The 26328-nt window shown below is 42.6% G+C and overlaps 1 protein-coding gene and 2 long non-coding RNA genes across 3 annotated transcripts; 2 read left to right on the forward strand and 1 right to left on the reverse strand.

Annotated features, from left to right (window-relative positions):
- Positions 1-8971: 8971 nt before the first annotated feature.
- Positions 8972-17559, reverse strand: LOC115373082 (uncharacterized). The gene is made up of 4 exons (XR_003929496.1): positions 17366-17559; positions 14132-14278; positions 9149-9243; positions 8972-9083 (listed from the first exon to the last, which is right to left on the reverse strand). It is a non-coding gene; the product is annotated as an uncharacterized LOC115373082 (long non-coding RNA).
- Positions 12560-25978, forward strand: LOC115373083 (uncharacterized). The gene is made up of 3 exons (XR_003929497.1): positions 12560-12571; positions 19892-19896; positions 25508-25978. It is a non-coding gene; the product is annotated as an uncharacterized LOC115373083 (long non-coding RNA).
- LOC115373081 (zinc finger protein 239-like) lies at positions 22387-25509 on the forward strand. Its single transcript, XM_030071325.1, has 2 exons — positions 22387-22704; positions 22911-25509. Exons 1-2 carry the CDS (start codon positions 22506-22508, stop codon positions 23642-23644), a joined length of 933 nt encoding a protein of 310 aa, XP_029927185.1. The 5' UTR covers positions 22387-22505; the 3' UTR covers positions 23645-25509.
- Positions 25979-26328: the final 350 nt, after the last annotated feature.

A 26328-nucleotide genomic window follows, 5' to 3' on the forward strand; every position in this document is an offset into this window, starting at 1 on the left:
CTCTCTCTTCCTCTGTCTCTTTCTGCAGGTTTTTCTGCCTGCAGAGCCGCAGACTCTCTCTCTCTCTGAACCCAAACGGTCAAGGCAGATGTCCACAGACCCAGAGTGAGGATCTCAAGGTTTTTTTCCCTGTTAAAAGGGTTTTTTTCCTCATCACCATCACCAAGTGCTTGCTCATGGGGAGACTTTACTTCATGAGATTAGTCAAAATCTGTTGGGTCTTGATGAATACAAATAAAATTGAACTGAAGTGACTTGTGGATGTCTTAGTGTTTCGTGGTGTTTAAGGCCAGTAGTCTGTTTCAGTCTGGTCAGTGTTGGCTGCAGCTTGCTAATGAAGATATTCATCATTATCTTGTGTCAGTGTTCAGTGAAGTGGAATGAAAATGAATGTGGTTTTTACAACTGTACAATTGTAAAAGTGTTGGGAAATTTTTGGGACCAAAAAGGGGTATCTCACTTTTTTTTTTTTTTTTTTTTTTTTTTTGTCATTTTTAAAAATATTGAATTAACATTTTTTTTAAACTCGAACTGTCACAGTCTTATTTTTGATATAAATCTAATAACACAAACAGATGACAAATTCTGTCCAGAATATGGCAACAGCAGCTGATTCAAGTTTGATCTCCTGCAAAATCTGATATAACACGCTTCCACCCCTGTGGCTCCAGGGTGAATCCATACTGAGAGAAACCATCCTGTTGCAGAGTTCACGACAAATGTTTCAGCAGCAGCACACCCAGCATTCAGCACTTGAAATATCATGGAACAGGGTGAACAGCTGAAGGTTTTGTGAAGCAGTCGCCGGTGTGCCACCACATTTATCCACCAGTTGGAGCTCCATGCAACTCCAAGACTGTTAGTTTAGGCCCCAGTCTGCACAAATACACCATTTTACAATAGGTGGAAAGAACACATTTGTACTGCATGGTTTGTGGCCCGAACTGCATGGGATTAACATAAGGCTGGCATGTCTGCAAAGGAAAGACCTGTGGGTGCCCAGAGAACCCATTTTCATTCACATAGCTGGAGGTCAGAGGTCAACAGACCCCTTTAGGCCCGTTTCCACCAGAATGTTCCTGGTAGTATTTGGGGGGCAGGGGCTACTCCAGGAACGTCTTCTCGCTCAGCCCTCTCACCTGCCGTGTCTCCACTGAGAGGGCTGAGGAGGAAGGTTCCTGTAAAGTTACCGGGCGGTTGCGCGACCATGACCGGGCCATCAAAATGCGTGTTGTTAAAAAAGCCTGTTGTTAGCGTTAGCTAACGTCCGCTAAAGCGAACGTTAGCGCCCCTAAAAATGCCGGCTAAAAAGTGTGTTTTTAGTGTTAGCTAGTGTTAGCTAAAGTCCGCTAAAGCTAACGTTAGCGCCCCTAAAAATGCTGGCTAAAAAGTGTGTTTTTAGTGTTAGCTAACGTCCGCTAAAGCTAACGTTAGCGCCCCTAAAAATGCTGGCTAAAAAGTGTGTTTTTAGTGTTAGCTAACGTCCGCTAAAGCTAACGTTAGCGCCCCTAAAAATGCTGGCTAAAAAGTGTGTTTTTAGTAGGGTGGCCATTTCCACAACACCAAAAAGGAGGACACTTTGGGGTGTGGCGTTGCGGGCCCAGGGGGGGAGGGGAGGTGTGTGTGTGTGTGTGTGTGTGTGTGTGTGTGTGTGAAGAATTCAACTTGAATTATTTTTTGTTTAGTCACATTTTAGTTGACGAAAAGTCTTTTTTTCTTTGTCTAGTTTTAGTTGAAGAAAATCCAAAGTATTTTAGTCTAGTTTTAGTCAATATTCTTTTTTAGTCTTTGACCTGCATCATGTTGTTTTTTTTGTTTGTTTTTTTTTAATTTAACAATATTTTAAATTATTATTTTAAAAATGTAAATTACTTATCAAACAGACCTAACAATTCAGCTACCAATGAATGAGCAGTAGTATGCATGTGATAACAGAGATTGAAAAATAAGCCAAAGTGATACCTCTTCTCTGAATAGACAAGCTAAGCCAGTGTGCTGCTGTTAGCCAGTGACTTCAGACTTCCGACAGCGCCACACACACGCACTCCGGCATGAGCACACAGCAGGAGGAGAAAAACGAACACGCATCCAATTAATGCACTTTCTGGATTGTAATTTAAAAGTCTATGACGAAAAATATGACTGATATTGATGTACAGTCCGGGCCAGCGTTGCGTTCAACTGCAACTCCAAAAAGGAGGACAAATATGCGTCCGGCTTGAGGTTGCGCCGGACGCCGGACAAGGCATTTAAATTCCGGACTGTCCGGCCTAAATCCGCACGTATGGCCACCCTAGTTTTTAGTGTTAGCTAAAGTCCGCTAAAGCAAACATTAGCGCCCCTAAAAATGCCGGCTAAAAAGTGTGTTTTTAACGTTAGCTAACACGTTAGCGTTAGCTTGGTAGTGTTGGCAGTGTTGCTAGGGACTCCTGCTTTCTGTTGACATCACATTGCGCCGTGAGTAAACCCAGAAGTTTTTTTGGGCCGCCCAGAGTTCCTACCCCGAGGCCCCTTTTTTAGCCCCTGTAAAGGTTCCTGAACTCTCTCCTTCGGGGTAGTTCCGGCGGTGGAGACACGCGACAACGGCCACGGCCCCGTAAAATTACCCCAAAGTTCCGGCGGTGGAAACGGGCCTTCTGAAAGTGCCAGTTTTTCCATGGGCAAAATTAAGCCTAACTTTGGAGCGATATTTTACCTGCTTGCAGGCAATTTAGCATGACATGTTTGGTACTAACGGCTTCCTTGGATCATCTAGTTTTAATGATCCCATCATATGAGCCACCATATCTTTACTTTAAATTGATTGAGTCATAAAAACATAGATTAAAAAATCATTAAGAAAAATCATCAGAATACTTTCAGTCAAAATGACACAAAAAACACTCACTCCTTGTAGAATGACTGCAGTGGTATCCAGTTCTGCTCCAACTACATATAATATAATTATGTAACACAATAATATTCTCAAAAACAGTTCTTAAATATTTTTTTTTTAGCTAGCATAGCAGGAGGAACAAGAGGAGAACCAAACTTTTTGTTTTCCACATATTCCATGGAGGATTTATTTCAGCAGAAAAACCTGAGAGGAAACTGGGAAGGAATGAGAGGAAATAAGTTGCCACTTTCAATCCCTCCAAAAAGACTGGCCGGAAATGAAAGGAAAAAACATTGTAACTGACTAAAATTTATTGACTGTCATCAAATGTCATCAATTTGAGAGTCTGTTCGTTTGATCAGCATGGGGCATAATCAACTTTGAATGGTGTTTCTACTGTTGACAGAAGCTGACTTATAACTACAGTGGAAGTCTGTGATTGTATTTAAAGGTTTTTTTTATTTGTTTGTTTTGTTTTTTTTTTCTTTACCCCGCATCTCCTCCTATAACTTTGATTTTGATTATGGAGATGATTAATTCTGGTTTTATATTAAAATCAAATCCCCAAAGGACACATTTATGGACATTGTACAATATTTTGAGCATTTGTCACGAATAAGACATTTGACTTATCTCGTCCATACTTCCATACATCAAGTATAATGGTGCATTTATTGTCAGTTGTGTTCAAATGTAAACTGGTTTGTGCTCAGTTTGTCTGGGGGAACACGGCTGACTCCATCACTGATTGTGATGCAGCTGTGAGGATTCAGTCTGGGCCCTCTGTGCACTGTTGCATCATAAAGGTGTTCTAGAACCACTGTTTGATGAAGAGGGCAACATGTGGACTTTCTCCTCATTCTTCCACATGCAGATGAAGGTGAGCAGCTGCTTCTCTCTGATGGAGCAAAATATCTCAAGTCCAGTGATGCTGTAGGCTACCAGAGTTGGAAACACTAATGAAATATATGACCTACTGTACTTATTTTAAGTCAGGGGTGTAATTTTCCAGACAGCTATGTTTTCACTACCACTGCTGAGCTGCTAAAAGATGTGCAGACTTGTTTGACTCTGGTAGCTGCCTGCTGTTAGTTTTTTTTTTTTTTTTTTTTTTAACTTTCAGAGAAAGGATACACCTGTAGACAAACTGAGCTGGACTTGGTGTTTAGATAGCTGGGTAGACATAAGGTGTGCAGAGAGGTAGCAATTCTTCTCAGAAGATACTTTTCTGTCAGAAGGAGTCTAATTTGAAAACCAGTCATTTCATCAGTAAAAAACACAAGTGAGCGAGAGCTAAATTTCAGTCACACGTTTTTTTTTTGTTTTGTCTTTTACATCAGGTCAGTTTTATGAAACCCTCAGGAATACACTCGGTTTTGATAAGACCTCGGAAGTCAACTGAGCGTTTCAACATGTTGCCATAAATGGATCATTGTTTCTTTGAAGGAACTGAAAGTAGCTGCTTATTTACTCTGATTTCTTCCCATTTTCCTCTCAGGTTTCTGTGGCAAACTGAATTCTCTATGGAAAACATGAAAGTGAGCTCACCTGTTCCCATCCTGACGGCCCCTCCCCTCTCGGTCTCCACTGAAGGCTCCCATAGGTCCAACAACTTTGTGGAGCTGGGCAGATTGGGTGAGGGCGCCTTTGGAACTCTGGTCCGATGCCTCGAACAGGACACGAATAAAATCGTGACTGTGAAAAAAATCAAAGACAGGACAGATGCTGAAAAGGAGGTGGGCTGCTTCATTGTCTTGGAGGCCTACACTTGCTGGCTTGTTGCTTTAGCCATTTCAGTGGTTTGCTATGCAACACAAGGACTATCTTTTGATAACATGAACCTGTCAAACCCGTCATGTATCCACAGATATCCATGTTGGAAAGGCTGAGATCCTTCTCCGCCCACAAGTTTCGCATCGTCCAGTTTCATGAGAGCTTTGAGAAGGACGGATTCACTTGTCTGGTGTTCGAGGCCTTGGATATCAGCCTCCACAACTACATGAGGCAGAGAGACTTTGTCCCTCTGTCTCTGTATGATATTAAATGGATCACCAAACAAGTACACACACAATCATTTCCACCTCAAAATTCACAGCTTCTTCAACTGTCAGCTGGGACGCATGCTTCATGTTGTTGAACTGACCTTGTGCTTGCAGCTGGCCAGGGCGTTTTGCACCCTGAGGCTCATGAAGGTGATCCACACAGACCTGAAGCCAGCCAATATCATGCTGGTGGATCCCCACAGGAAGCCCCTCAGGGTGAAGCTGGTTGATTTTGGGTTGGCCATCCTAGTGTCTGAGGCCAAGCAGGGCTCCTGTCTTCAGTCCATTCAATGGAGGTGAGATCTGGAGGAGCATGGAGCACTGCTCTGCACAAGTGTGTGTCCAGCTGCTCAGTTCTACTGGCAATAAGGAGCAGAGTGTGTGTGCCCTGTCCATAATCCTCGTCACCGCCTCTGTGGTGTCTATAGGCACTTCTGTGTCCAAAAACAAAAACAAAACAGAAAAAAAAAAAAAAAAAAAAATTGAATTATTTTTATCTTAAATTTTGAGGGAATTTTCTGGTGATTTCTGTTGATTTTCAAGTTACTTTTTGTAATTGTATTATTATTATTATTATTATTATTATTATTATTATTATTGTTATTATTATTACTTCCTTATAATTTTTTTATTGTAATTTGTGGTCATGTTTTGATAATTTTCAGGTTAATTTCTTATAACTTTTTAATCATTTTTATTTTCACAAACATTTAAAAACAAGAATTCTGATACTGACCTAACCTTTAAATTTTCATAATTCTAAATATAATTTTCATGTCTTTTTTGTTCATTTTTTGTGCAATTTTTTTGTACTGTATTGTTTTTTTCTCAAATTTCTCATCAGCATTTTCAGATTTTTTTTTTTTTAAAATGCTGCTGCTGTACATTCTTGTCTGTGAGGGACTTTTGCTGTGTCCCATGTTGTATTCCTCTTTCCTCAGAGCAGGACATTTTCTCATGTGGTGAGTTGTTCTTCTTTCACTCTCAGGTCTCCAGAAATCCTTCTGGGCCTCCAGTTTTCTGAGGCCATCGACATGTGGTCGCTCGGCTGCGTGATGGCTCAGATGCTGCTGGGCTATTCACTGTTCCCTGGAGACAATGAATATGACGTGGTGAGTACTTTACTGTTTGGACTGCCTGATTTCTTTCCACATAATTTCAAATAGGTGAGAACAGAATCATGTGATGCTTTGTTTTGTCTCCAGATGAGATTCATTGTCGAGTTGCTGGGTCCACCTCCACTGTATCTGTTAAAAGTTGCACAAAGAACAAAGTTGTTCTTCAAACAACCACCAATTTACAGCTGGAGGCGATACTGGAGACTCAAGGTGAGCTCGTGTATTTAGTGCAACACATTCCCCTCTAATGGGTGTGGCTTTTCATGAATTGTCTCAATACTTTGAAAAATAGTTATGTAAAACATTGAATGGCTCTTTTGATGATGTAGCTATGAATCAGGTGATTAAGGATCTGCTCAAGTAGACTTGACTTTGTTTTAGAGCCCAGCGAAGTACAGCGTGGACCCCAGGAGGTACAGCTTCAGGTCTCTGGTCCAGCTCAAGGAGGTAGGTGCTCAAGCAGCTGCTGAACCAGGAAAGTGAAGACACACAACTGGTTCAAGTCATTTCAGCCGTTCACTGAACACCAAGGAGAACTTGACTGATTTTCTATTTGACTTTGCTTGTTTGTTTGTTTGTTTTCAAATGTAGATTCTGGCTGCGGAGAGCGGGGCTGAGGCAGATGATGTCAGGGACTGCGTTGACCTGATAAAGGCGCTCCTTGAGGTGAATCCTGCATGGAGGCTCATCCCTCCTGAAGTCCTTGGGCACCCCTTTCTTATAAGGCGCATCTTTGACCGCCCCTGCCCCGAGACCAGGCCTCAGCCCTTTAAGAGGAAGCTGGAGAGCAGGAGCAGGTAAACACCCCTCTGACTCTCAGGACGTTGTTGAATGTGCCTGAAAGACACATTTGAGGGATTAGTGTGTGTGTGTTAACTGTGTGTGTTTTCATTCAGAAGGCCAAGGGCAGCCTCTGCAAAACAACGGCGAGCCATCATAGTGGTCAAGCCTGCGCCAGTCAGGGAGGACATGCCAGCTGATGGAGCCTCTGAACAAAGACCCAGGTACCATGATTTTCTCTGGTCACTGCATCGTCCCTCAGAGAGTTAGGCCTTCATGAGAGCAGATCACAGAGTACTGCATGTGCACTTATGTGGGAAGTAGGAATGAATCCACTGAGACAGATGATCTCAAAAAGATGGGATTAAGTGGTGGCCAACATGAGAAAATCATCTCCAACTTGTGTTTTCAGCCCCCAGGTTCTTGTGATCAAGGACTGCAGCCCTCAGAAGACTGAGGAGGCCCTCAGGGAAACCGAAGTCACTGATGCCAAAACTGAGGACCAAACTGACATCACACTGGAGGTCCTCAGAGAAACTGAAGTGACTGTTTCTCTAACATCACCAGACAACACCACAGAGGTAGGCAGCACCGCTTGCTCAGTCTGCTTTTCTTATCAGCAGTATTGAATCCACCAGTACAGAATGTGAGCGTTGCTGATGCTGACAACAACTTGCTCTCAGGTTGGAGCGGCCACTTCTCCAGCCGTGGACGGTGTTGGGAGCGTTTGTGCTCCACTGAGCGGCCGTGCTGCAGCTCCTGCCGCTGACCTGAGCCAGGCTGCTGCCACCAACAGGGCTGACACACACTCAGCTCACACCACACCTGGTAGGACTCACTCACCTCCACTGCTTTTTCAGCTCTCACCTCCTTCCAAACTCTGGCTGCCTCCACCAAGGCTGCTGCTGCCACTGACTGTCCTCTTGTGATTTTCAGACGTCACCCAGCCTGAGAAGAAGAAGAAGAAGCCGGGCAGGGTGGGGCGCTTCTTCTCCAGGGTGCTGAGGGTGCTGAGGGGTGTGAACAACCGTGTGCATGTGGTGTGAGGCCCTCCACATGTGCACCTGCAGCTGGATGGCAGTCAATCAATGATCTGTACATAGTTGTGATTAAAAATCTGTACATAGTTGTGAATCAAAATCTGTAAATAGTTGTGAATAAAAATCTGTATATAATTGTGCATCAAAATCTGTACGTAGTTGTGAATAAAAATCTGTATATAGTTGGAGCTGTGGGGTAAACCTCAATTATTTCTTAAAATATAGGTCATAACCAGAAAAGGTAAAGCACACATATTCTTCACTCAAGTAGAAATACAGAAAGTAAAAGTGCCTGAAAAATCTACTTGAGTGGAGTAACACAGTATTTGTACTTCATCACTTCCCACCTCTGGTTATAACGGCTCATACCTGGACGCATCAGGTCAGTATGGAGATCATTCATATGACATCAGTGTAATGAGACTGAGAACAAACAAATAAATATAAAGAATTAAAAACAAAACCTCATAGTGGAAAATGTGTAAATTTATTTGATAACATGCAAAAAATCCCAAAACAAATAAACATACTGATGCTCTTTCTCTCTCATCTGTCTCTCCATCCTTGAGCATTCATATTGCATTAATGAATGTTACTAACGCTGCATCTTCTCTCTCCTGTAGTTTTGTTCTCTCTCCTCTCTCCTCTCTCTTCCTCTGTCTCTTTCTGCAGGTTTTTCTGCCTGCAGAGCCGCAGACTCTCTCTCTCTCTGAACCCAAACGGTCAAGGCAGATGTCCACAGACCCAGAGTGAGGATCTCAAGGTTTTTTTCCCTGTTAAAAGGGTTTTTTCCTCATCACCATCACCAAGTGCTTGCTCATGGGGAGACTTTACTTCATGAGATTAGTCAAAATCTGTTGGGTCTTGATGAATACAAATAAAATTGAACTGAAGTGACTTGTGGATGTCTTAGTGTTTCGTGGTGTTTAAGGCCAGTAGTCTGTTTCAGTCTGGTCAGTGTTGGCTGCAGCTTGCTAATGAAGATATTCATCATTATCTTGTGTCAGTGTTCAGTGAAGTGGAATGAAAATGAATGTGGTTTTTACAACTGTACAATTGTAAAAGTGTTGGGAAATTTTGGGGACCAAAAAGGGGTTTCTCACTTTTTAAAAAAAAAAAAAATATCGAATTAACATTTTTTAAACTCGAACTGTCACAGTGTTATTTTTGATATAAATCTAATAACACAAACAGATGACAAATTCTGTCCAGAATATGGCAACAGCAGCTGATTCAAGTTTGATCAAAATTTGTTTCGGCTCTCCTGCAAAATCTGATATAACACGCTTCCACCCCTGTGGCTCCAGGGTGAATCCATACTGAGAGAAACCATCCTGTTGCAGAGTTCACGGCAAATGTTTTAGCAGCAGCACACTCAGCATTCAGCACTTGAAATATCATGGAACAGGGTGAACAGCTGAAGGTTTTGTGGGGAAAACACTGCTTTGTAATGTGAGTTCACACCTCCGAACATCACAAGGAGCTGGTCTTAAGGTCTTAAGATCCTGAGGGTCTCAAGAGTTTGAAGTGACCTTAATTCACGCTGGTCAAACTATACCACCACTGATTGTTTATGACAGGTAATCTAGTCTTTAGGATGAAACAGCACTCTGATCAGTGTGTTTTAGACTGTGATGTTGCCCATGAGATGCATGGGCTTGAACCTTATACCCATTTTTCCACTTCATGACATTGCTAATTACCTGTTTTAGGATATTTCGAGTTTTGGCGCTTCACTCTCCTACATCTGTATGTTATCAAGCCTTTTTACTGAGCATGACCAAAGTCAGCTATGTCACAGGGAAATTAAATTCGGAGTACTTGATTAGCCCGAGGTTTGGTGGTAGCGTGTTCAGGGCAATAAAACATCCCAGTCACTAGGTGGCAACAGTGAGTGGCTCAGCCCGTGAAGGTACGACAGAGGCATTAACTGTCTTCGTTCAGGAAACGAGCCAGCTTGCAAGCGAGTGTGTTTGAGTGTTTCCCATAGATATAGAAACGTAGATGCCGCGTTCGCTATTGCCGTACATCGCCACTATGCGTCTGTGAACATGATACTGGTTACTTATTGGAATTAAATTCAGATACTGATGGTGGGTCTAATCAGCTCTAAATATTAAAACACCCCCTGAATAGCCACAACCTACCTCTCAGGGATATGCAGGCTACTGTCTAATGAATAGGGAACATCAGATGTTAAAGAATATTGACAATTTCAACTTGAGTGTCTCCAAATATATAGCTTTCTATATCCATTGTATTGTTAGCCTATAAAGCCACCTGGTTGCTTGTTATTCAATTAATGATAATAAAATAAATTCAGTAATAAATAGAACAAAACTATTTTTTCCCCAGACTCCAGTTAAGAGAACACCCAGTCAGTTCATCCGCACACACCCAAGACACATGATAAATCCTATTTTTTCCATCTTCACAACATGTGAAAGACCTAAGTTTGTTCTTCCGTTTCCACTCCACACTTAAGCTTGCCCACGTCGTCACCTGTAGGAATCATTTATTTTTCAGCACTCTTGGCTTGGCCTACACAGAACATCATTTTCATCTTCATTAATTCAGACATGGAATACAAAACTAATTATAATATACACATTCATTCAACCTTTATTTAATCAGGTAAGTCCCATTGAGATCAAGATCTTATTTTCAGGAGACCTGGGTATGCATCTACAAGCAATCAGTATAAAATGTAAAATATTAAGTTGAGAATGATTAAAATAATACCATATAACACACAATGCCACATAATGACAGCATAATAAAATAACACAAGCAACACAATAAAAATGTCATGGAATATTATGAAATTGTGGGAATAAATTCCTTACCAACATTTTTCTTCACCAATGTGTTTATAAAGGTGTTTAATAACACATAAAAAGATTTAAAGTCAACTCCCGTAGGAAAATCTGTGACAGCTAATGAAAGTTCGGATAGCCGGGAAAACTGAAAACTGAACACAGTCCTTGCAACGCATGGTTTGCCCAGTTCTGTCAACGTCCTCTGCCTTGAAATGACAGCTGCAGAGAAGTGTGGTCTCAGTGGGCTTAAAATCCTTCCTCCTGGCAGCTATGGCCCAGGCTTTCCGAACTTCAGGATCACTCGGGAACCTTTGACAAAAAACAAAGCCATCAGCAAGCCGTAGCATTAACGGTTGCTGAATGATGCAGCTAGTGCATTAAGCCAAAGTTAGCAGCATAAACATAGCTTACTAGATGTAGCTAACATAAACACACTCCTCTGAACATTTTTATTAACTAAATTATACAAAAAGATCAAAATATTACGTTTAACTTTACTTTAGTCATATACTCAGTAAGCTAGCTAAGCTAACTGGTGATGTGGGGTTACTAGCGTTAGATCACCACCACAGTGTCAGCTCATTTTCATGACAGTTTGAAGCAACATTTTACGATCACTAACTCTAAACAGTTCAATACAATGAGACTGCCACTTATACCTGTGAAAGGTCATCCCACCTTGGCGATTTTCTACTCAAAAGCAGCACATGAGGCTGGCATATTCGCTGCGGTCTGCTGTCTCACTCCCGGGCGCTCCCACTCTGTTGCCCCTACCAATATGGCGGCTCCGCTGACGTATTGCCAGATAGCAAACGCGGCATCTACGTTTCTATATCTATGATGTTTCCCGTGGGCTTTAATTTCCCCTGCAGTTTATTTGTCTGTGTGAAGCAGTCGCCGGTGTGCCACCACATTTATCCACCATGCAACTCCAAGACTGTTAGTTTAGGCCCCAGTCTGCACAAATACACCATTTTACAATAGGTGGAAAGAACACATTTGTACTGCATGGTTTGTGGCCCGACCTGCATGGGATTAACATAAGGCTGGCATGTCTGCAAAGGAAAGACCTGTGGGTGCCCAGAGAACCCATTTTCATTCACATAGCTGGAGGTCAGAGGTCAACAGACCCCTTCAGGCCCGTTTCCACCAGAATGTTCCTGGTAGTATTTGGGGGGCAGGGGCTACTTCAGGAACGTCCTCTCGCTCAGCCCTCTCAACTGTGTCTCCACTGAGAGGGCTGAGGAGGAAGGTTCCTGTAAAGTTACCGGGCGGTTGCGCGACCATGACCGGGGCATCAAAATGCGTGTTGTTAAAAAAGTCTGTTGTTAGCGTTAGCTAATGTCCGCTAAAGCTAACGTTAGCGCCCCTAAAAATGCTGGCTAAAAAGCCTTTTGTTAGCGTTAGCTAACGTCCGCTAAAGCTAACGTTAGCGCCCCTAAAAATGCCAGCTAAAAAGTGTGTTTTTAGTGTTAGCTAAAGTCCGCTAAAGTTAACGTTAGCGCCCCTAAAATGCCGGCTAAAAAGTGTGTTTTTAACGTTAGCTAGCACGTTAGTGTTAGCTTGGTAGTGTTGGCCGTGTTGCTAGGGACGCCTGCTTTCTGTTGACATCACATCACGCTGTGAGTAAACCCAGAAGTTTTTTCGGGGCTGCCCAGAGTCCCTACCCCGAGGCAGGGCCGTTTTTTAGCCCCTGTAAAGGTTCCTGAACTCTCTCTTTCGGGGTAGTTCCGGCGGTGGAGACACGCGACAACGGCCACGGCCCCGTAAAATTACCCCGAAGTTCCGGCGGTGGAAACGGGCCTTCTGAAAGTGCCAGTTTTTCCATGGGCAAAATTAAGCCTAACTTTGGAGCGACATTTTACCTGCTTGCAGGCAATTTAGCATGACATGTTTGGTACTAACGGCTTCCTTGGACCATCTAGTTTTAATGATCCCATCATATGAGCCACCATATCTTTACTTTAAATTGATTGAGTCATAAAAACATAGATTAAAAAATCATTAAGAAAAATCATCAGAATACTTTCAGTCAAAATGACACAAAAAACACTCACTCCTTGTAGAATGACTGCAGTATCCAGTTCTGCTCCAACTACATATAATATAATTATGTAACACAATAATATTCTCAAAAACAGTTCTTAAATATTTTTTTTAGCTAGCATAGCAGGAGGAACAAGAGGAGAACCGAACTTTTTGTTTTCCACGTATTCCATGGAGGATTATTTCAGCAGAAAAACCTGAGAGGAAACTGGGAAGGAATGAGAGTAAATAAGTTGCCACTTTCAATCCCTCCAAAAAGACTGGCCGGAAATGAAGCTGACTTATAACTACAGTGGAAGTCTGTGATTGTATTTAAAGGTTTTTTTTTTATTTATTTTTTTTTACCCCGCATCTCCTCCTATAACTTTGATTTTGATTATGGAGATGATTAATTCCCGTTTTATATTAAAATCAAATCCCCAAAGGACACATTTATGGACATTGTACAATATTTTGAGCATTTGTCACGAATAAGACATTTGCCTCATCTCGTCCATACTCGTCCATATCAAGTATAATGGTGCATTTATTGTCAGTTGTGTTCAAATGTAAACTGGTTTGTGCTCAGTTTGTCTGGGGGAACACGGCTGACTCCATCACTGATTGTGATGCAGCTGTGAGGATTCAGTCTGGGCCCTCTGTGCACTGTTGCATCATAAAGGTGTTCTAGAACCACTGTTTGATAAAGAGGGCAACATGTGGACTTTCTCCTCATTCTTCCACATGCAGATGAAGGTGAGCAGCTGCTTCTCCTCTCTGATGGAGCAAAATATCTCAGGTCCAGTGATGCTGTAGGCTACCAGAGTTGGAAACACTAATGAAATATATGACCTACTGTACTTATTTTAAGTCATTGACGATTTGAACTTGTGTAATTTTCCAGACAGCTATGTTTTCACTACCACTGCTGAGCTGCTAAAAGATATGCAGACTTGTTTGACTCTGGTAGCTGCCTGCTGTTAGTTTTTTTTTTTTTTTTTAACTTTCAGAGAAAGGATACACCTGTAGACAAAGTGAGCTGGACTTGGTGTTTAGATAGCTGGGTAGACATAAGGTGTGCAGAGAGGTAGCAATTCTTCTCAGAAGATACTTTTCTGTCAGAAGGAGTCTAATTTGAAAACCAGTCATTTCATCAGTAAAAAACACAAGTGAGCGAGAGCTAAATTTCAGTCACACGTTTTTTTTTTTTGTCTTTACGTCAGATCAGTTTTATGAAACCCTCAGGAATGCACTTGGTTTTGATAAGACCTTGGAAGTCAACTGAGCGTTTCAACATGTTGCCATAAATGGATCATTGTCTCTTTGAGGGAACTGAAAGTAGCTGCTTATTTACTCTGATTTCTTCCCATTTTTCCTCTCAGGTTTCTATGGCAAACTGAATTCTCTATGGAAAACATGAAAGTGAGCTCACCTGTTCCCATCCTGACGGCCCCTCCCCTCTCGGTCTCCACTGAAGGCTCCCATAGGTCCAACAACTATGTGGAGCTGGGCAGATTGGGTGAGGGCGCCTTTGGAACTCTGGTCCGATGCCTCGAACAGGACACGAATAAAATCGTGACTGTGAAAAGAATCAAAGACAGGACAGATGCTGAAAAGGAGGTGGGCTGCTTCATTGTCTTGGAGGCCTACACTTGCTGGCTTGTTGCTTTAGCCATTTCAGTGGTTTGCTATGCAACACAAGGACTATCTTTTGATAACATGAACCTGTCAAACCCGTCATGTATCCACAGATATCCATGTTGGAAAGGCTGAGATCCTTCTCCGCCCACAAGTTTCGCATCGTCCAGTTTCATGAGAGCTTTGAGAAGGACGGATTCACTTGTCTGGTGTTCGAGGCCTTGGATATCAGCCTCCACAACTACATGAGGCAGAGAGACTTTGTCCCTCTGTCTCTGTATGATATTAAATGGATCACCAAACAAGTACACACACAATCATTTCCACATCAAAATTCACAGCTTCTTCAACTGTCAGCTGGGACGCATGCTTCATGTTGTTGAACTGACCTTGTGCTTGCAGCTGGCCAGGGCGTTTTGCACCCTGAGGCTCATGAAGGTGATCCACACAGACCTGAAGCCAGCCAATATCATGCTGGTGGATCCCCACAGGAAGCCCCTCAGGGTGAAGCTGGTTGATTTTGGGTTGGCCATCCCAGTGTCTGAGGCCAAGCAGGGCTCCTGTCTTCAGTCCATTCAATGGAGGTGAGATCTGGAGGAGCATGGAGCACTGCTCTGCACGAGTGTGTGTCCAGCTGCTCAATTCTACTGGCAATAAGGAGCAGAGTGTGTGTGCCCTGTCCATAATCCTCGTCACCGCCTCTGTGGTGTCTATAGGCACTTCTGTGTCCAAAAACAAAAACAAAAACAAACAAAAAAAAAAAAACTTGAATTATTTTTATCTTAAATTTTGAGGGAATTTCTGGTGATTTTCAAGTTGTTTCTTATCTCTTTTTGTAATTGTATTATTATTATTATTATTATTATTATTACTTCCTTATAATTTTTTTTATTGTAATTTGTGATCATGTTTTGATAATTTTCAGGTTAATTTCTTATAACTTTTCAATCATTTTTATTTTCACAAACATTTAAAAACAAGAATTCTGATACTGACCTAACCTTTAAATTTTCATAATTCTAAATATAATTTTCATGTCTTTTTTGTTCATTTTTTGTGCTAATTTTTTTTGTACTGTATTGTTTTTTTCTCAAATTTCTCATCAGCATTTTCAGATTTTTTTTTTTAAAAAAAAAATGCTGCTGCTGTACATTCCTGTCTGTGAGGGACTTTTGCTGTGTCCCATGTTGTATTCCTCTTTCCTCAGAGCAGGACATTTTCTCATGTGGTGAGTTGTTCTTCTTTCACTCTCAGGTCTCCAGAAATCCTTCTGGGCCTCCAGTTTTCTGAGGCCATCGACATGTGGTCACTCGGCTGCGTGATGGCTCAGATGCTGCTGGGCTATTCACTGTTCCCTGGAGACAATGAATATGACGTGGTGAGTACTTTACTGTTTGGACTGCCTGATTTCTTTCCACACCATTTCAAATAGGTGAGAAAAGAATCATGTGATGCTTTGTTTTGTCTCCAGATGAGGTTCATTGTCGAGTTGCTGGGTCCACCTCCACTGTATCTGTTAAAAGTTGCACAAAGAACAAAGTTGTTCTTCAAACAACCACCAATTTACAGCTGGAGGCGATACTGGAGACTCAAGGTGAGCTCGTGTATTTAGTGCAACACATTCCCCTCTAATGGGTGTGGCTTTTCATGAATTGTCTCAATACTTTGAAAAATAGTTATGTAAAACAGTGAATGGCTCTTTTGAGGATGTAGCTCTGAATCAGGTGATTAAGGATCTGCTCAAGTAGACTTGACTTTGTTTTAGAGCCCAGCGAAGTACAGCGTGGACCCCAGGAGGTACAGCTTCAGGTCTCTGGTCCAGCTCAAGGAGGTAGGTGCTCAAGCAGCTGCTGAACCAGGAAAGTGAAGACACACAACTGGTTCAAGTCATTTCAGCCTTTCACTGAACACCAAGGAGAACTTGACTGATTTTCTATTTGACTTTGCTTGTTTGTTTGTTTTCAAATGTAGATTCTGGCTGCGGAGAGCGGGGCTGAGGCAGATGATGTCAGGGACTGCGTTGACCTGATAAAGGCGCTCCTTGAGGTGAATCCTGCATGGAGGCTCATCCCTCCTGAAGTCCTCGGGCACCCCTTTCTTATAAGGCGCATCTTTGACCGCCCCTGCCCCGAGACCAGGCCTCAGCCCTTTAAGAGGAAGCTGGAGAGCAGGAGCAGGTAAACACCCCTTTGACTCTCAGGACGTTGTTGAATGTGCCTGAAAGACAAATTTGAGGGATTAGTGCGTGTGTGTTAACTGTGTGTGTTTTCATTCAGAAGGCCAAGGGCAGCCTCTGCAAAACAGCGGCCAGCCATCATACTAGTCAAGCCTGCGCCAGTCAGGGAGGACATGCCAGCTGATGGAGCCTCTGAACAAAGACCCAGGTACCATGATTTTCTCTGGTCACTGCATCGTCCCTCAGAGAGTTAGGCCTTCATGAGAGCAGATCACAGAGTACTGCATGTGTACTTATGTGGGAAGTAGGAATGAATCCACTGAGACAGATGATCTCAAAAAGATGGGATTAAGTGTTGGCTAACATGAGAAAATAATCTCCACCGTGTGTGTGTTCAGCCCCCAGGTTCTTGTGATCAAGGACTGCAGCCCTCAGAAGACTGAGGAGGCCCTCAGGGAAACCGAAGTCACTGATGCCAAAACTGAGGACCAAATTGACATCACACTGGAGGTCCTCAGAGAAACTGAAGTGACTGTTTCTCTAACATCACCAGACAACACCACAGAGGTAGGCAGCACCGCTTGCTCAGTCTGCTTTTCTTATCGGCAATATTGAATCAACTGTACAGAATGTGAGCGTTGCTGATGCTGACAACAACTTGCTCTCAGGTTGGAGCGGCCACTTCTCCAGCCGTGGACGGTGTTGCGAGCGTTTGTGCTCCACTGAGCGGCCGTGCTGCAGCTCCTGCCGCTGACCTGAGCCAGGCTGCTGCCACCAACAGGGCTGACACACACTCAGCTCACACCACACCTGGTAGGACTCACTCACCTCCACTGCTTTTTCAGCTCTCACCTCCTTCCACACTCTGGCTGCCTCCACCAAGGCTGCTGCTGCCACTGACTGTCCTCTTGTGATTTTCAGACGTCACCCAGCCTGAGAAGAAGAAGAAGCCGGGCAGGGTGAGGCGCTTCTTCTCCAGGGTGCTGAGGGTGCTGAGGGGTGTGAACAACCGTGTGCATGTGGTGTGAGGCCCTACACATGTGCACCTGCAGCTGGATGGCAGTCAATCAATAATCTGTACATAGTTGTGATTAAAAATCTGTATATAGTTGTGAATCAAAATCTGTAAATAGTTGTGAATAAAAATCTGTATATAATTGTGAATCAAAATCTGTACGTAGTTGTGAATAAAAATCTGTATATAGTTGGGGCTGTGGGGTAAACCTCAATTATTTCTTAAAATATAGGTCATAACCAGAAAAGGTAAAGTACACATATTCTTCACTCAAGTAGAAATACAGAAAGTAAAAGTGCCTGAAAGATCTACTTGAGTGGAGTAACACAGTATTTGTACTTCATCACTTCCCACCTCTGGTTATAACGGCTCATACCTGGACGCATCAGGTCAGTATGGAGATCATTCATATGACATCAGTGTAATGAGACTGAGAACAAACAAATAAATATAAAGAATTAAAAACAAAACCTCATAGTGGAAAATGTGTAAATTTATTTGATAACATACAAAAAATCCCAAAACAAATAAACAAACATACTGATGTAGATGGCCGGGGGACTTCCCATGATGCACTGAGCTCTTTCTCTCTCATCTGTCTCTCCATCCTTGAGCATTCATATTCCATTAATGAATGTTACTAACGCTGCATCTTCTCTCTCCTGTAGTTTTGTTCTCTCTCCTCTCTCCTCTCTCTTCCTCTGTCTCTTTCTGCAGGTTTTTCTGCCTGCAGAGCCGCAGACTCTCTCTCTCTCTGAACCCAAACGGTCGAGGCAGATGTCCACAGACCCAGAGTGAGGATCTCAAGGTTTTTTTCCCTGTTAAAAGGGTTTTTTCCTCATCACCATCACCAAGTGCTTGCTCATGGGGAGACTTTACTTCATGAGATTAGTCAAAATCTGTTGGGTCTTGATGAATACAAATAAAATTGAACTGAAGTGACTTGTGCATGTCTTAGTGTTTCGTGGTGTTTAAGGCCAGTAGTCTGTTTCAGTCTGGTCAGTGTTGGCTGCAGCTTGCTAATGAAGATATTCATCATTATCTTGTGTCAGTGTTCAGTGAAGTGGAATGAAAATGAATGTGGTTTTTACAACTGTACAATTGTAAAAGTGTTGGGAAATTTTGGGGACCAAAAAGGGGTATCTAATTTTTTTTTTTTTTGTCATTTTTAAAAATATTGAATTAACATTTTTTTAAACTCGAACTGTCACAGTGTTATTTTGATATAAATCTAATAACACAAACAGATGAAAAATTCTGTCCAGAATATGGCAACAGAGATCCTCCTCAGAGATGTCCTCTAGACAGGCAGCTGGTCTGTGAGCAGCCTCCATAGATCAAAGAGGAAAAGCCGGATCTGTGTATCATTTCAAACCTGGAGGCTGGACCTTCCACCTGTGTGAAAGCTAAAGTCGCTCAGCCACAGCCCGCCACAGGCTGTCAGCTGTCGTCATCCTCCGGCGCTGCAACTGTCCGTGTCAACAAAGACACCGAAGAGAAAAGGGACCAGAGCGGTGGCTTGTTGTCTGGTCAGAGCCACGAAATTGCCGTCATTCTGGAAGTGGAGAAATCTGCACAACATGGGAAATGTTGCCGTTTTTGTGGTAAAGAGTTCGAGAAGGACTCCCAACTGATCATTCATGTTGAGGATGATCACGGGTCAAAGCCCTTCAAGTGCCTCGAATGTGACAAAGAGTCCAACACTCCGGCCAGACCTCATCATGTGGTCAGTGCCCCGCAAGACCATCCTGCTGGTGGAGCTCACCATCCCGTGGGAGCAGGGTATGGAGGCTGCCAATGAGCGCAAGTGCGCCAAGTATTCAGACCTGGCGGCCAAGTGCAGAGAGGCTGGCTGGACAGCCATCACATGCCCCATCGAGGTGGGGTGTAGGGGATTTGTCGGGTCCTCGACGGTTCGCCTGCTCCGCGACCTCGGATGCACTGGAGCTGGACGTCGGAAAGCCATCAGGGAACTGGCAGAGGAGGCAGAGAAGGGCAGTTTCTGGCTGTGGCTGAGGAGGAGAGATAGGGAGTGGGGGCCTAACAACTAGGGCATCAGCAGGGGGTGGCAGGGAGAGATCCCTGCCATCGCTCCGCCACCAAGAGATGTACTGGGGTTAAAGGAGCGAAACATCCATGACCGGTGGTCCCCAGCTTATGACCCACTTAAGCCCAGGGGTGTACAGAAGGCACACCTGATCAAAAGGCACTGGTGGAGGTGCGTCAGGCAGCAATGCCCAGCAGGTAGACCATCAGCCTGTATCTTCAAATAGTCGTAGGGACACACTCATTCGGCGTGTGAGAACTCACACGGGCGAAAAGCCCTTCCAGTGCTATTTCTGTGGAAAACTGTTCACTCAGAGTTCAAGTTGTAAGATTCACATGCGAGTGCACACTAGGGAGAGACCATATTTTTGCCGTACATGTGGCAAAATGGTTGCCCACCGCGTCCATTTAAGAAAATGCAAAATTAAGTTGGACAAATGCAAAGTGGCAAAAGAATAGAATGGAATATAGATAGATGTTTATTGCCATTTGCACAAATACGAGAAGGTATTAGTACATTGGAATTTTTGTGCATTGCTCTTAGAGTCAGCTTTAAAAAAAAATATCAAAAAATATCTAAGGTATATACATAACTAGAAGAGCGAAACAATAAATAAATGCTCATGAAAAAAGGATAAGGAATCTGAGATAAAATACTAATAAATGATAAATAAATAAACAAATAAATAAATAAAAAACCAAAGTGACTTCAGTTATTTGTCCTGAGAGAGTGCTTGAGGAGTAAGAATGTTGGATTGTTGCACACACAAATATTGCACATTGTCTTAACCTGTGATTTGTAACTGTCCATTGAGAAGGCAATTTGTGGGGTGTGATATCTTTTTCCCCTTTAAATGTCCTCAGAAATCAGCTTTACAGTGGCAGGGAAGAAGCTGTTATAAAAACAGGCCTTGTGTGTGGTGATACTCTCTGGACTGTGATGTCTCAGGTTGTGTCCAGAGGTCCTCCACCTGAACAGAGCATGGGCCGGATGGTGCTTATCCCTGAGGATGCTCTGTGCCTTCCTCCTGCACTGCTGTGTATAGATACAGTCCATAGAAGGGACACTGGGGGCACATGCCATCTTGTCAACATCCAAACAGGATGTAGGATGAGCAATGGAGTTTGTAGGCCAAAACTGTGTTGCTGCAAAATTTGTGGGAAAAAAAATTACATCCGCCTTCTATGTTGGGTTACACATAGATGTTCATCAGGCGAGGAAAATGGCACAACACTGAGAAATTGTACCAGACTGTGCGCAGTCTTTAAGACCAAGGCCACATGGAAGTGTAAGAGCTGTCTGATGAAGAGGGCACAGCAGCACCGGCCCTCCCTACTTTAGCAACAGCTTCTTCAATTGGCAGAAAACTGTTGTTTTTTCATGTGGTAAGAATGGATTTCTATGCAAAATCTACATGAGGAAGAAGAAGAAAAATAATCTTTGTGTTCAAAAGTGGAGGTAAACTGTTGTTTACTGTGTTAAACTCTGTTTTTTTTTTTATTCATTTTACTGTTCAAGCTTATATAACCTTTAGTGAAATAAAAACTTTTTTTGTACTAAATTGGACTTTGTTATTTTTTCAGGAAGAATTTTAGCAACAACTTTAATAAGTGAAAACAAATAATTCAAGGTTTCCTTCAGAAAGACTTGGATAAAAACCTGGTCTCATTAACTTAAGCTTATTAACTTTAAACTTAATGCTGGCTCTCCTTTCTTGTGACTACTGAAGATAGTAAAAAGATACATACAGTATTAACAGACCAACCAACAGGTTATAAGAACAATTATCAAAAGATGGATAAATATGTCCTCTAAACATTATGTCATACTGCTGTGCAAATCTTCCAGGTGCTGCGTCTGATGGCTGTCCTCTAGATTTCATAGCAGCCATTTTACATGAATAGCAGGTAGAAGAGCTCTTCCACTTCGGTCTGAGCTGGAATGTTCAAAGTATTTTCCAAACTATATTAGTTGTATGTAAATTGTACAGAATTATTTCTTAAAGTGCTATATTTAACTAAACATATATTGCAAAATATCTGCATGTACAAGTGAATGGTGCAAGGTTCAGCTCTATTACAGTGAAATTAGTGTGAATCATAGGTCGACTGATAGTGGATCTTTAAAAATCAACATAATAATGATAGTTTGGGGCAGGAAAAAGCTGATAGCTGATTAATTGGCCGATATAAGCCCCCTGCACCACCCCACTTGAAAGAAGAAAAAAAATTACAATGCCAAATATGAACTATCTTTACCTTTATCTGAAACTGGATAACTGTTAAACTGAACATTGAAGTCAAAATAACAAATACCTGACAAAATATATATACTAAATAAATCTGGATCACTAAATATTAAGCTCAAAGTATTTAATACATAAATCTGGAACTGAAAATCAAACCATAAAAAAAATCTAAGATGTAAACTTTTTACAAGTAATTTTGCCCTCTAATGTCAGTATTTATGTATTATTATATATAAGATTGATCATTATTGCTGACAGCATTTAAACTATTATTTTATATGTGAAACATTTAAGTTACTTATTCTTATCCCCTTTGCTTTAGGACAAAGTAATGTTGTGTACCGTTAGGGTTAATTTTAGCTCCTACCTGTCAGAGCCAAATTATGCTGAAATCGATTAATCGGTCCACCTCGACTCTGAATGCTTGATAAAGCCGAGGTTTGGTGGTAGTGTGTTCAGGGCAAAACTCCACCACGGCAGCAGGTGGCGATAGTGAGCGGCTCAGTCCGTGAAGGGAAACCGGAAACACTACCGACTGTTGTTCAGTGAGACCATAGACAGCCAGCTTGCTAGCGAGTGTGTTTGTGAGTCTGTCGACTTCAACTTTCCCCCGCAGTTTATTTGTCTGTGTGAAGCAGTCGCCGGTGTGCCGCCACATTTATCCGCCAGTCGGAGCTCCATCATGTCGGGGACGCAGCTGCTCAGGCTGCTGGTGAACGAGCGGCTGGCGGCGGCTGCGGAGGAAATCTTTGGACTTGTTGAGAAAACCATAGCAGAGTATCAGGACGAAGTTGTCCGCTCCAAGAGAGAAATCCTCCAGCTGAAACAAGAGATCAAGCAGCTGACCGTTTTAAAACCTGAAATAACATTATGCAGAGCAGGTCTGTGGCATCTCCAACGTATAATCATCCATATAATTTAGGTGCTTTGTTGAGATGGAGCTAAGTCGAGTCGGTCTGCTGGTAAGGTGGCAACGCTAGTAGCTAAACTTCTTTTATACCACAACAGCTTTCTCGTGACGTTCATCTCATGGCTGCATGTCAGTGGGGGTTATTTCACAGCTGACTGTGTGTCCTCTGTCCTCTAGACGGCCAGCCGCTCTGTGAGGAGACGCTTCCTCCACAGCAGCTGGAGCAGAGTCCCAGCCTGGACGAGACGGAGCTGCAGGAGCCTCCGCAGATCAAACAGGAGCAGCTGGATCTGTGTATCATTCCAGACCTGGAGGCCGGGACCTCCAACAGTGTGAAAGCCGGACTCGCTCGCTCAGATCAAGATGTTGAGGATGAGTGGAACGGCAGCGACAGCTCGGGCTCGTCCTCGTCCCGTCACAGCCACGGCGATGCTGCCTTCATGGAACAGGAGCACGCGCAGAGAGACGAAAAGGCTTGCCGTTTTTGCGGCAAACACTTTAGCAGGGACTCCGATTTGATCAGGCACGTGGACGAGAGTCACACCGGCGAGAAAGCCTTTAAATGCCCTGAATGTGACAAAGAGTTTGCGCGTCGGGACCACTTGGCTGTGCATTTGAGAATCCACACGGGCGAAAAGCCACACAGCTGCCCGTTCTGTGGAAAATCCTTCGCTCAGAGCTCAAATCTCAATGTTCACATGAGGATGCACACCGGGGAGAAACCGTATTTTTGCAAAACGTGCGGCAAAATGGTTGCCCACAGCTACCACCTGAAAACTTGTGGTATGACGGAGCCCAAAGGGGAGAAGTCATTTCGTTGCATAGTTTGTGGCAAAAAATTTCACACGGCTTCAAACTTGAGGGTGCACATGAAGATCCATGAAGCGAGGAAGCCATACACGATTGTGTAGCTTGTAGCTGATTGTTGACACAAGGTTCCTGCCTAAGAGCTTGAATGCAGACAGCTCGGAGGGAAAACAGCAAGCTTTTATGGCAGTATGACACAGTGACTTTCCCTCTGACTTTGGCCTTTTGTGTCCAGAGATCAAAATGTACCGTAGCTTTCTTTATTGAGACAGTAGGCAATAAGAGGAGTTAATTGGTGAGAAGATTGTCTTCATCTTATCATCTTATCCAGCATGGAGTTATGTGGCTCTATTGGTGTAAAGTTTTATTTTACCCCAAATCCCACATCTTACCTTTCTCTCAGCCTAAACAGTTCAGACCATGGTAATCTGGGTATGAAGATGGCTGTCTGGTAGTGTTACATTAACTGAGGCCTTAACCTGCTGCAGGCATATCAAAACAGAGCTCAAGTGCCATGTCAAATGGTTTGGGACAGTGTTTAGGTGTTCATGTCCTCCGTCTTTGGGGGCGGTTGCCTTCATTTTGTTTAGTGACACCAGATCACTGTCATGTAATGACAATGAGATGGTTTTGATCATATGTGCTTTTATTGATCACAGACAGAGCTGGGATCTGCTTCATGAAGCAGCAGTAGCAGGATTTGCTGTAATGGCACACAAATCGGATGGTTTTAAACCGTTTCTCTTCTCTAGATACGAGCAAGATTTCATATTGTTACCACTATGCCAGTTGGTTAAGTATTCAGGTTCAAAGTCAGCAAAGTGTCTAAGGAGAGGTCAATAGGAACACAGCCACATTTAAAGAGAACCACAGGATCAACATGTCTTGTTTATTTGTTTGTGTCAAAGAATGAGTCTAATGAGAGTCTTGCAGGCTCAGCTGTTACACCAGGCACAGTTTTGGATGTCATTTGGATGACATTCATAAAGGACAGTAGCTGTTTCATAGCTGTCAATGTCATTTTTATCATATAACATTCAGAGCACTTATGTTTGTGTTCATAAGTGAATGCAGTCAGCTGAAACTATACCATGTAATTGTCCATGGAAAAAGCTTCAATTCAAATGCAGCTTTCAAAGTTTGTATGAAGCAGCACACAAGGTTCCTCGTGCCCAGCTTCTGCACAGGAATTTAAACACACCACTGCCTGGCTTGTGAAATGCTTTGCATAACATAAAGGAAAAACACATGAATATGTAAAAGACCACATCAGTGGTTCTGCAAATTTGTATACTTCACATTTCTGCTCATCTAAGCTGTTGTGTTTTAAAACTCCATACTCAAGTAAAAAATTCTTGCCCCATATCAACAAAGTCCTACACCCTCACCATCAATATGATTTATTTCATATTTTGCAAGTAAAGAACATGGCAAGCAACACGTGAAACACCTGTCTTTAGTACTCCTGCATGATTTGCAGAATGGTTTGCTGCAATGTATAATGCAAACATTCAAAATCACTGGTATGGCCCTTTAAAGCACAGATGAAACAGTATGAGAACTGTTATGCTTCCTGTTTGACAGTGGAAGTAAAACTATTTTGCGGGCTGGTAGTGAAGCACTTTTTGTCTCTCTCACTGTAAACACATGTATAATGGTAGTGCCATGGTGGTCAGAGAGGGTGTGGATCTCAGCAACAGCCAGTATGTTCATCAGTACATTCAGACAGCCAGTAAAAAGTGGCTTAGATTTTTTTTTACTCAAATGTGACACATCTGATTTTGTTCTATGTCAGTGTGAACAGACAAAAGTGTCATTATTCAGTCATTGTCAGCAGTGGCGGGCCAAAACAAAACATAGAGGATCACAGCAGTGATGATGAGGACACAGGAGGTTACAAATTGAATAGATATATAGGAAGATATTTCAATCCAAGCTCTCCTCTGCCTTCTTGTCCTCAGCCTGAGCAGCATGCTCGTTGTAAATGTGGGGTCATGGTACAGATGTGTCCACTCTGATGTCAAGTACAGAACACATGTAAAGATGAATGTGAACAATCATGGCAAAAAGAGCGGATCTGAGAAAAAAAAATCAGAATTGGGTCACTTTCAACTGGTTTTGTGAATGTAGCCAAAGTGTCCTTGAGCAAAACACTGAAACTCTCCAGAGGCTCACACCCTGACTAACTCTGAGCTTTGTGCAAAACGTGTATTTAAAGCATTCCCAGAGATGTTAGTGAAATGGTACATTACATTGTGTAATGTGGTGATTGATTTCCCTGGATTCCTACAAAAATGAAAAAAAGGTTCTTTGTTGGTTCCATGCATTTAAGAAGTCTGGCACAAACTTGTTCGACCTTTTTATTGCAGGCTTGTGATTTGTTCATGGTTATTAAGCACTTAATGTTTAATGAAATAAAGATTTCCTCTATTTTGAAAAAAAAAAAAAATGTAGCTTTTTGTGCCATATTGGCTTCATTTCAGTCTTCGTTTTCTCACTGCATCACAGCTTGTCAATTACCCTAAAGGTTTTCTCTCACCAAAAAGATAATGCATCTCTAACTGGACAGCCCCCTCATGGACTTGAACACACTACGACTGTAGTACCACTACTGCTTATGCTACTATCAGGACTACCACTATTACTGCTGAAAATAGTAATAATAATGGCGAGGAGGTAGGATAAACATTTCAATTAAACATAAGTGGACAAAGGAAGGGGAATTATTGCAGAAACAAGACGCAAAGCCTCCTCTCCCCACAAGGTGGCGCCATGGTCCACAATAAGG

Source organism: Myripristis murdjan, chromosome 15, assembly GCF_902150065.1.
Source record: "Myripristis murdjan chromosome 15, fMyrMur1.1, whole genome shotgun sequence".
Taxonomy (NCBI): domain Eukaryota; kingdom Metazoa; phylum Chordata; class Actinopteri; order Holocentriformes; family Holocentridae; genus Myripristis; species Myripristis murdjan.

What these genes read in the sequence shown, in the direction of transcription:
- LOC115373081 (XM_030071325.1), top strand. Translation starts at nt 22,506, where the DNA reads ATGTCGGGGACGCAGCTGCTCAGGCTGCTGGTGAACGAGCGGCTGGCG. An exon ending in AATAACATTATGCAGAGCAG is followed by an intron (nt 22,705 to 22,910) that starts GTCTGTGGCATC and finishes TCTGTCCTCTAG; the next exon opens with ACGGCCAGCCGCTCTGTGAG.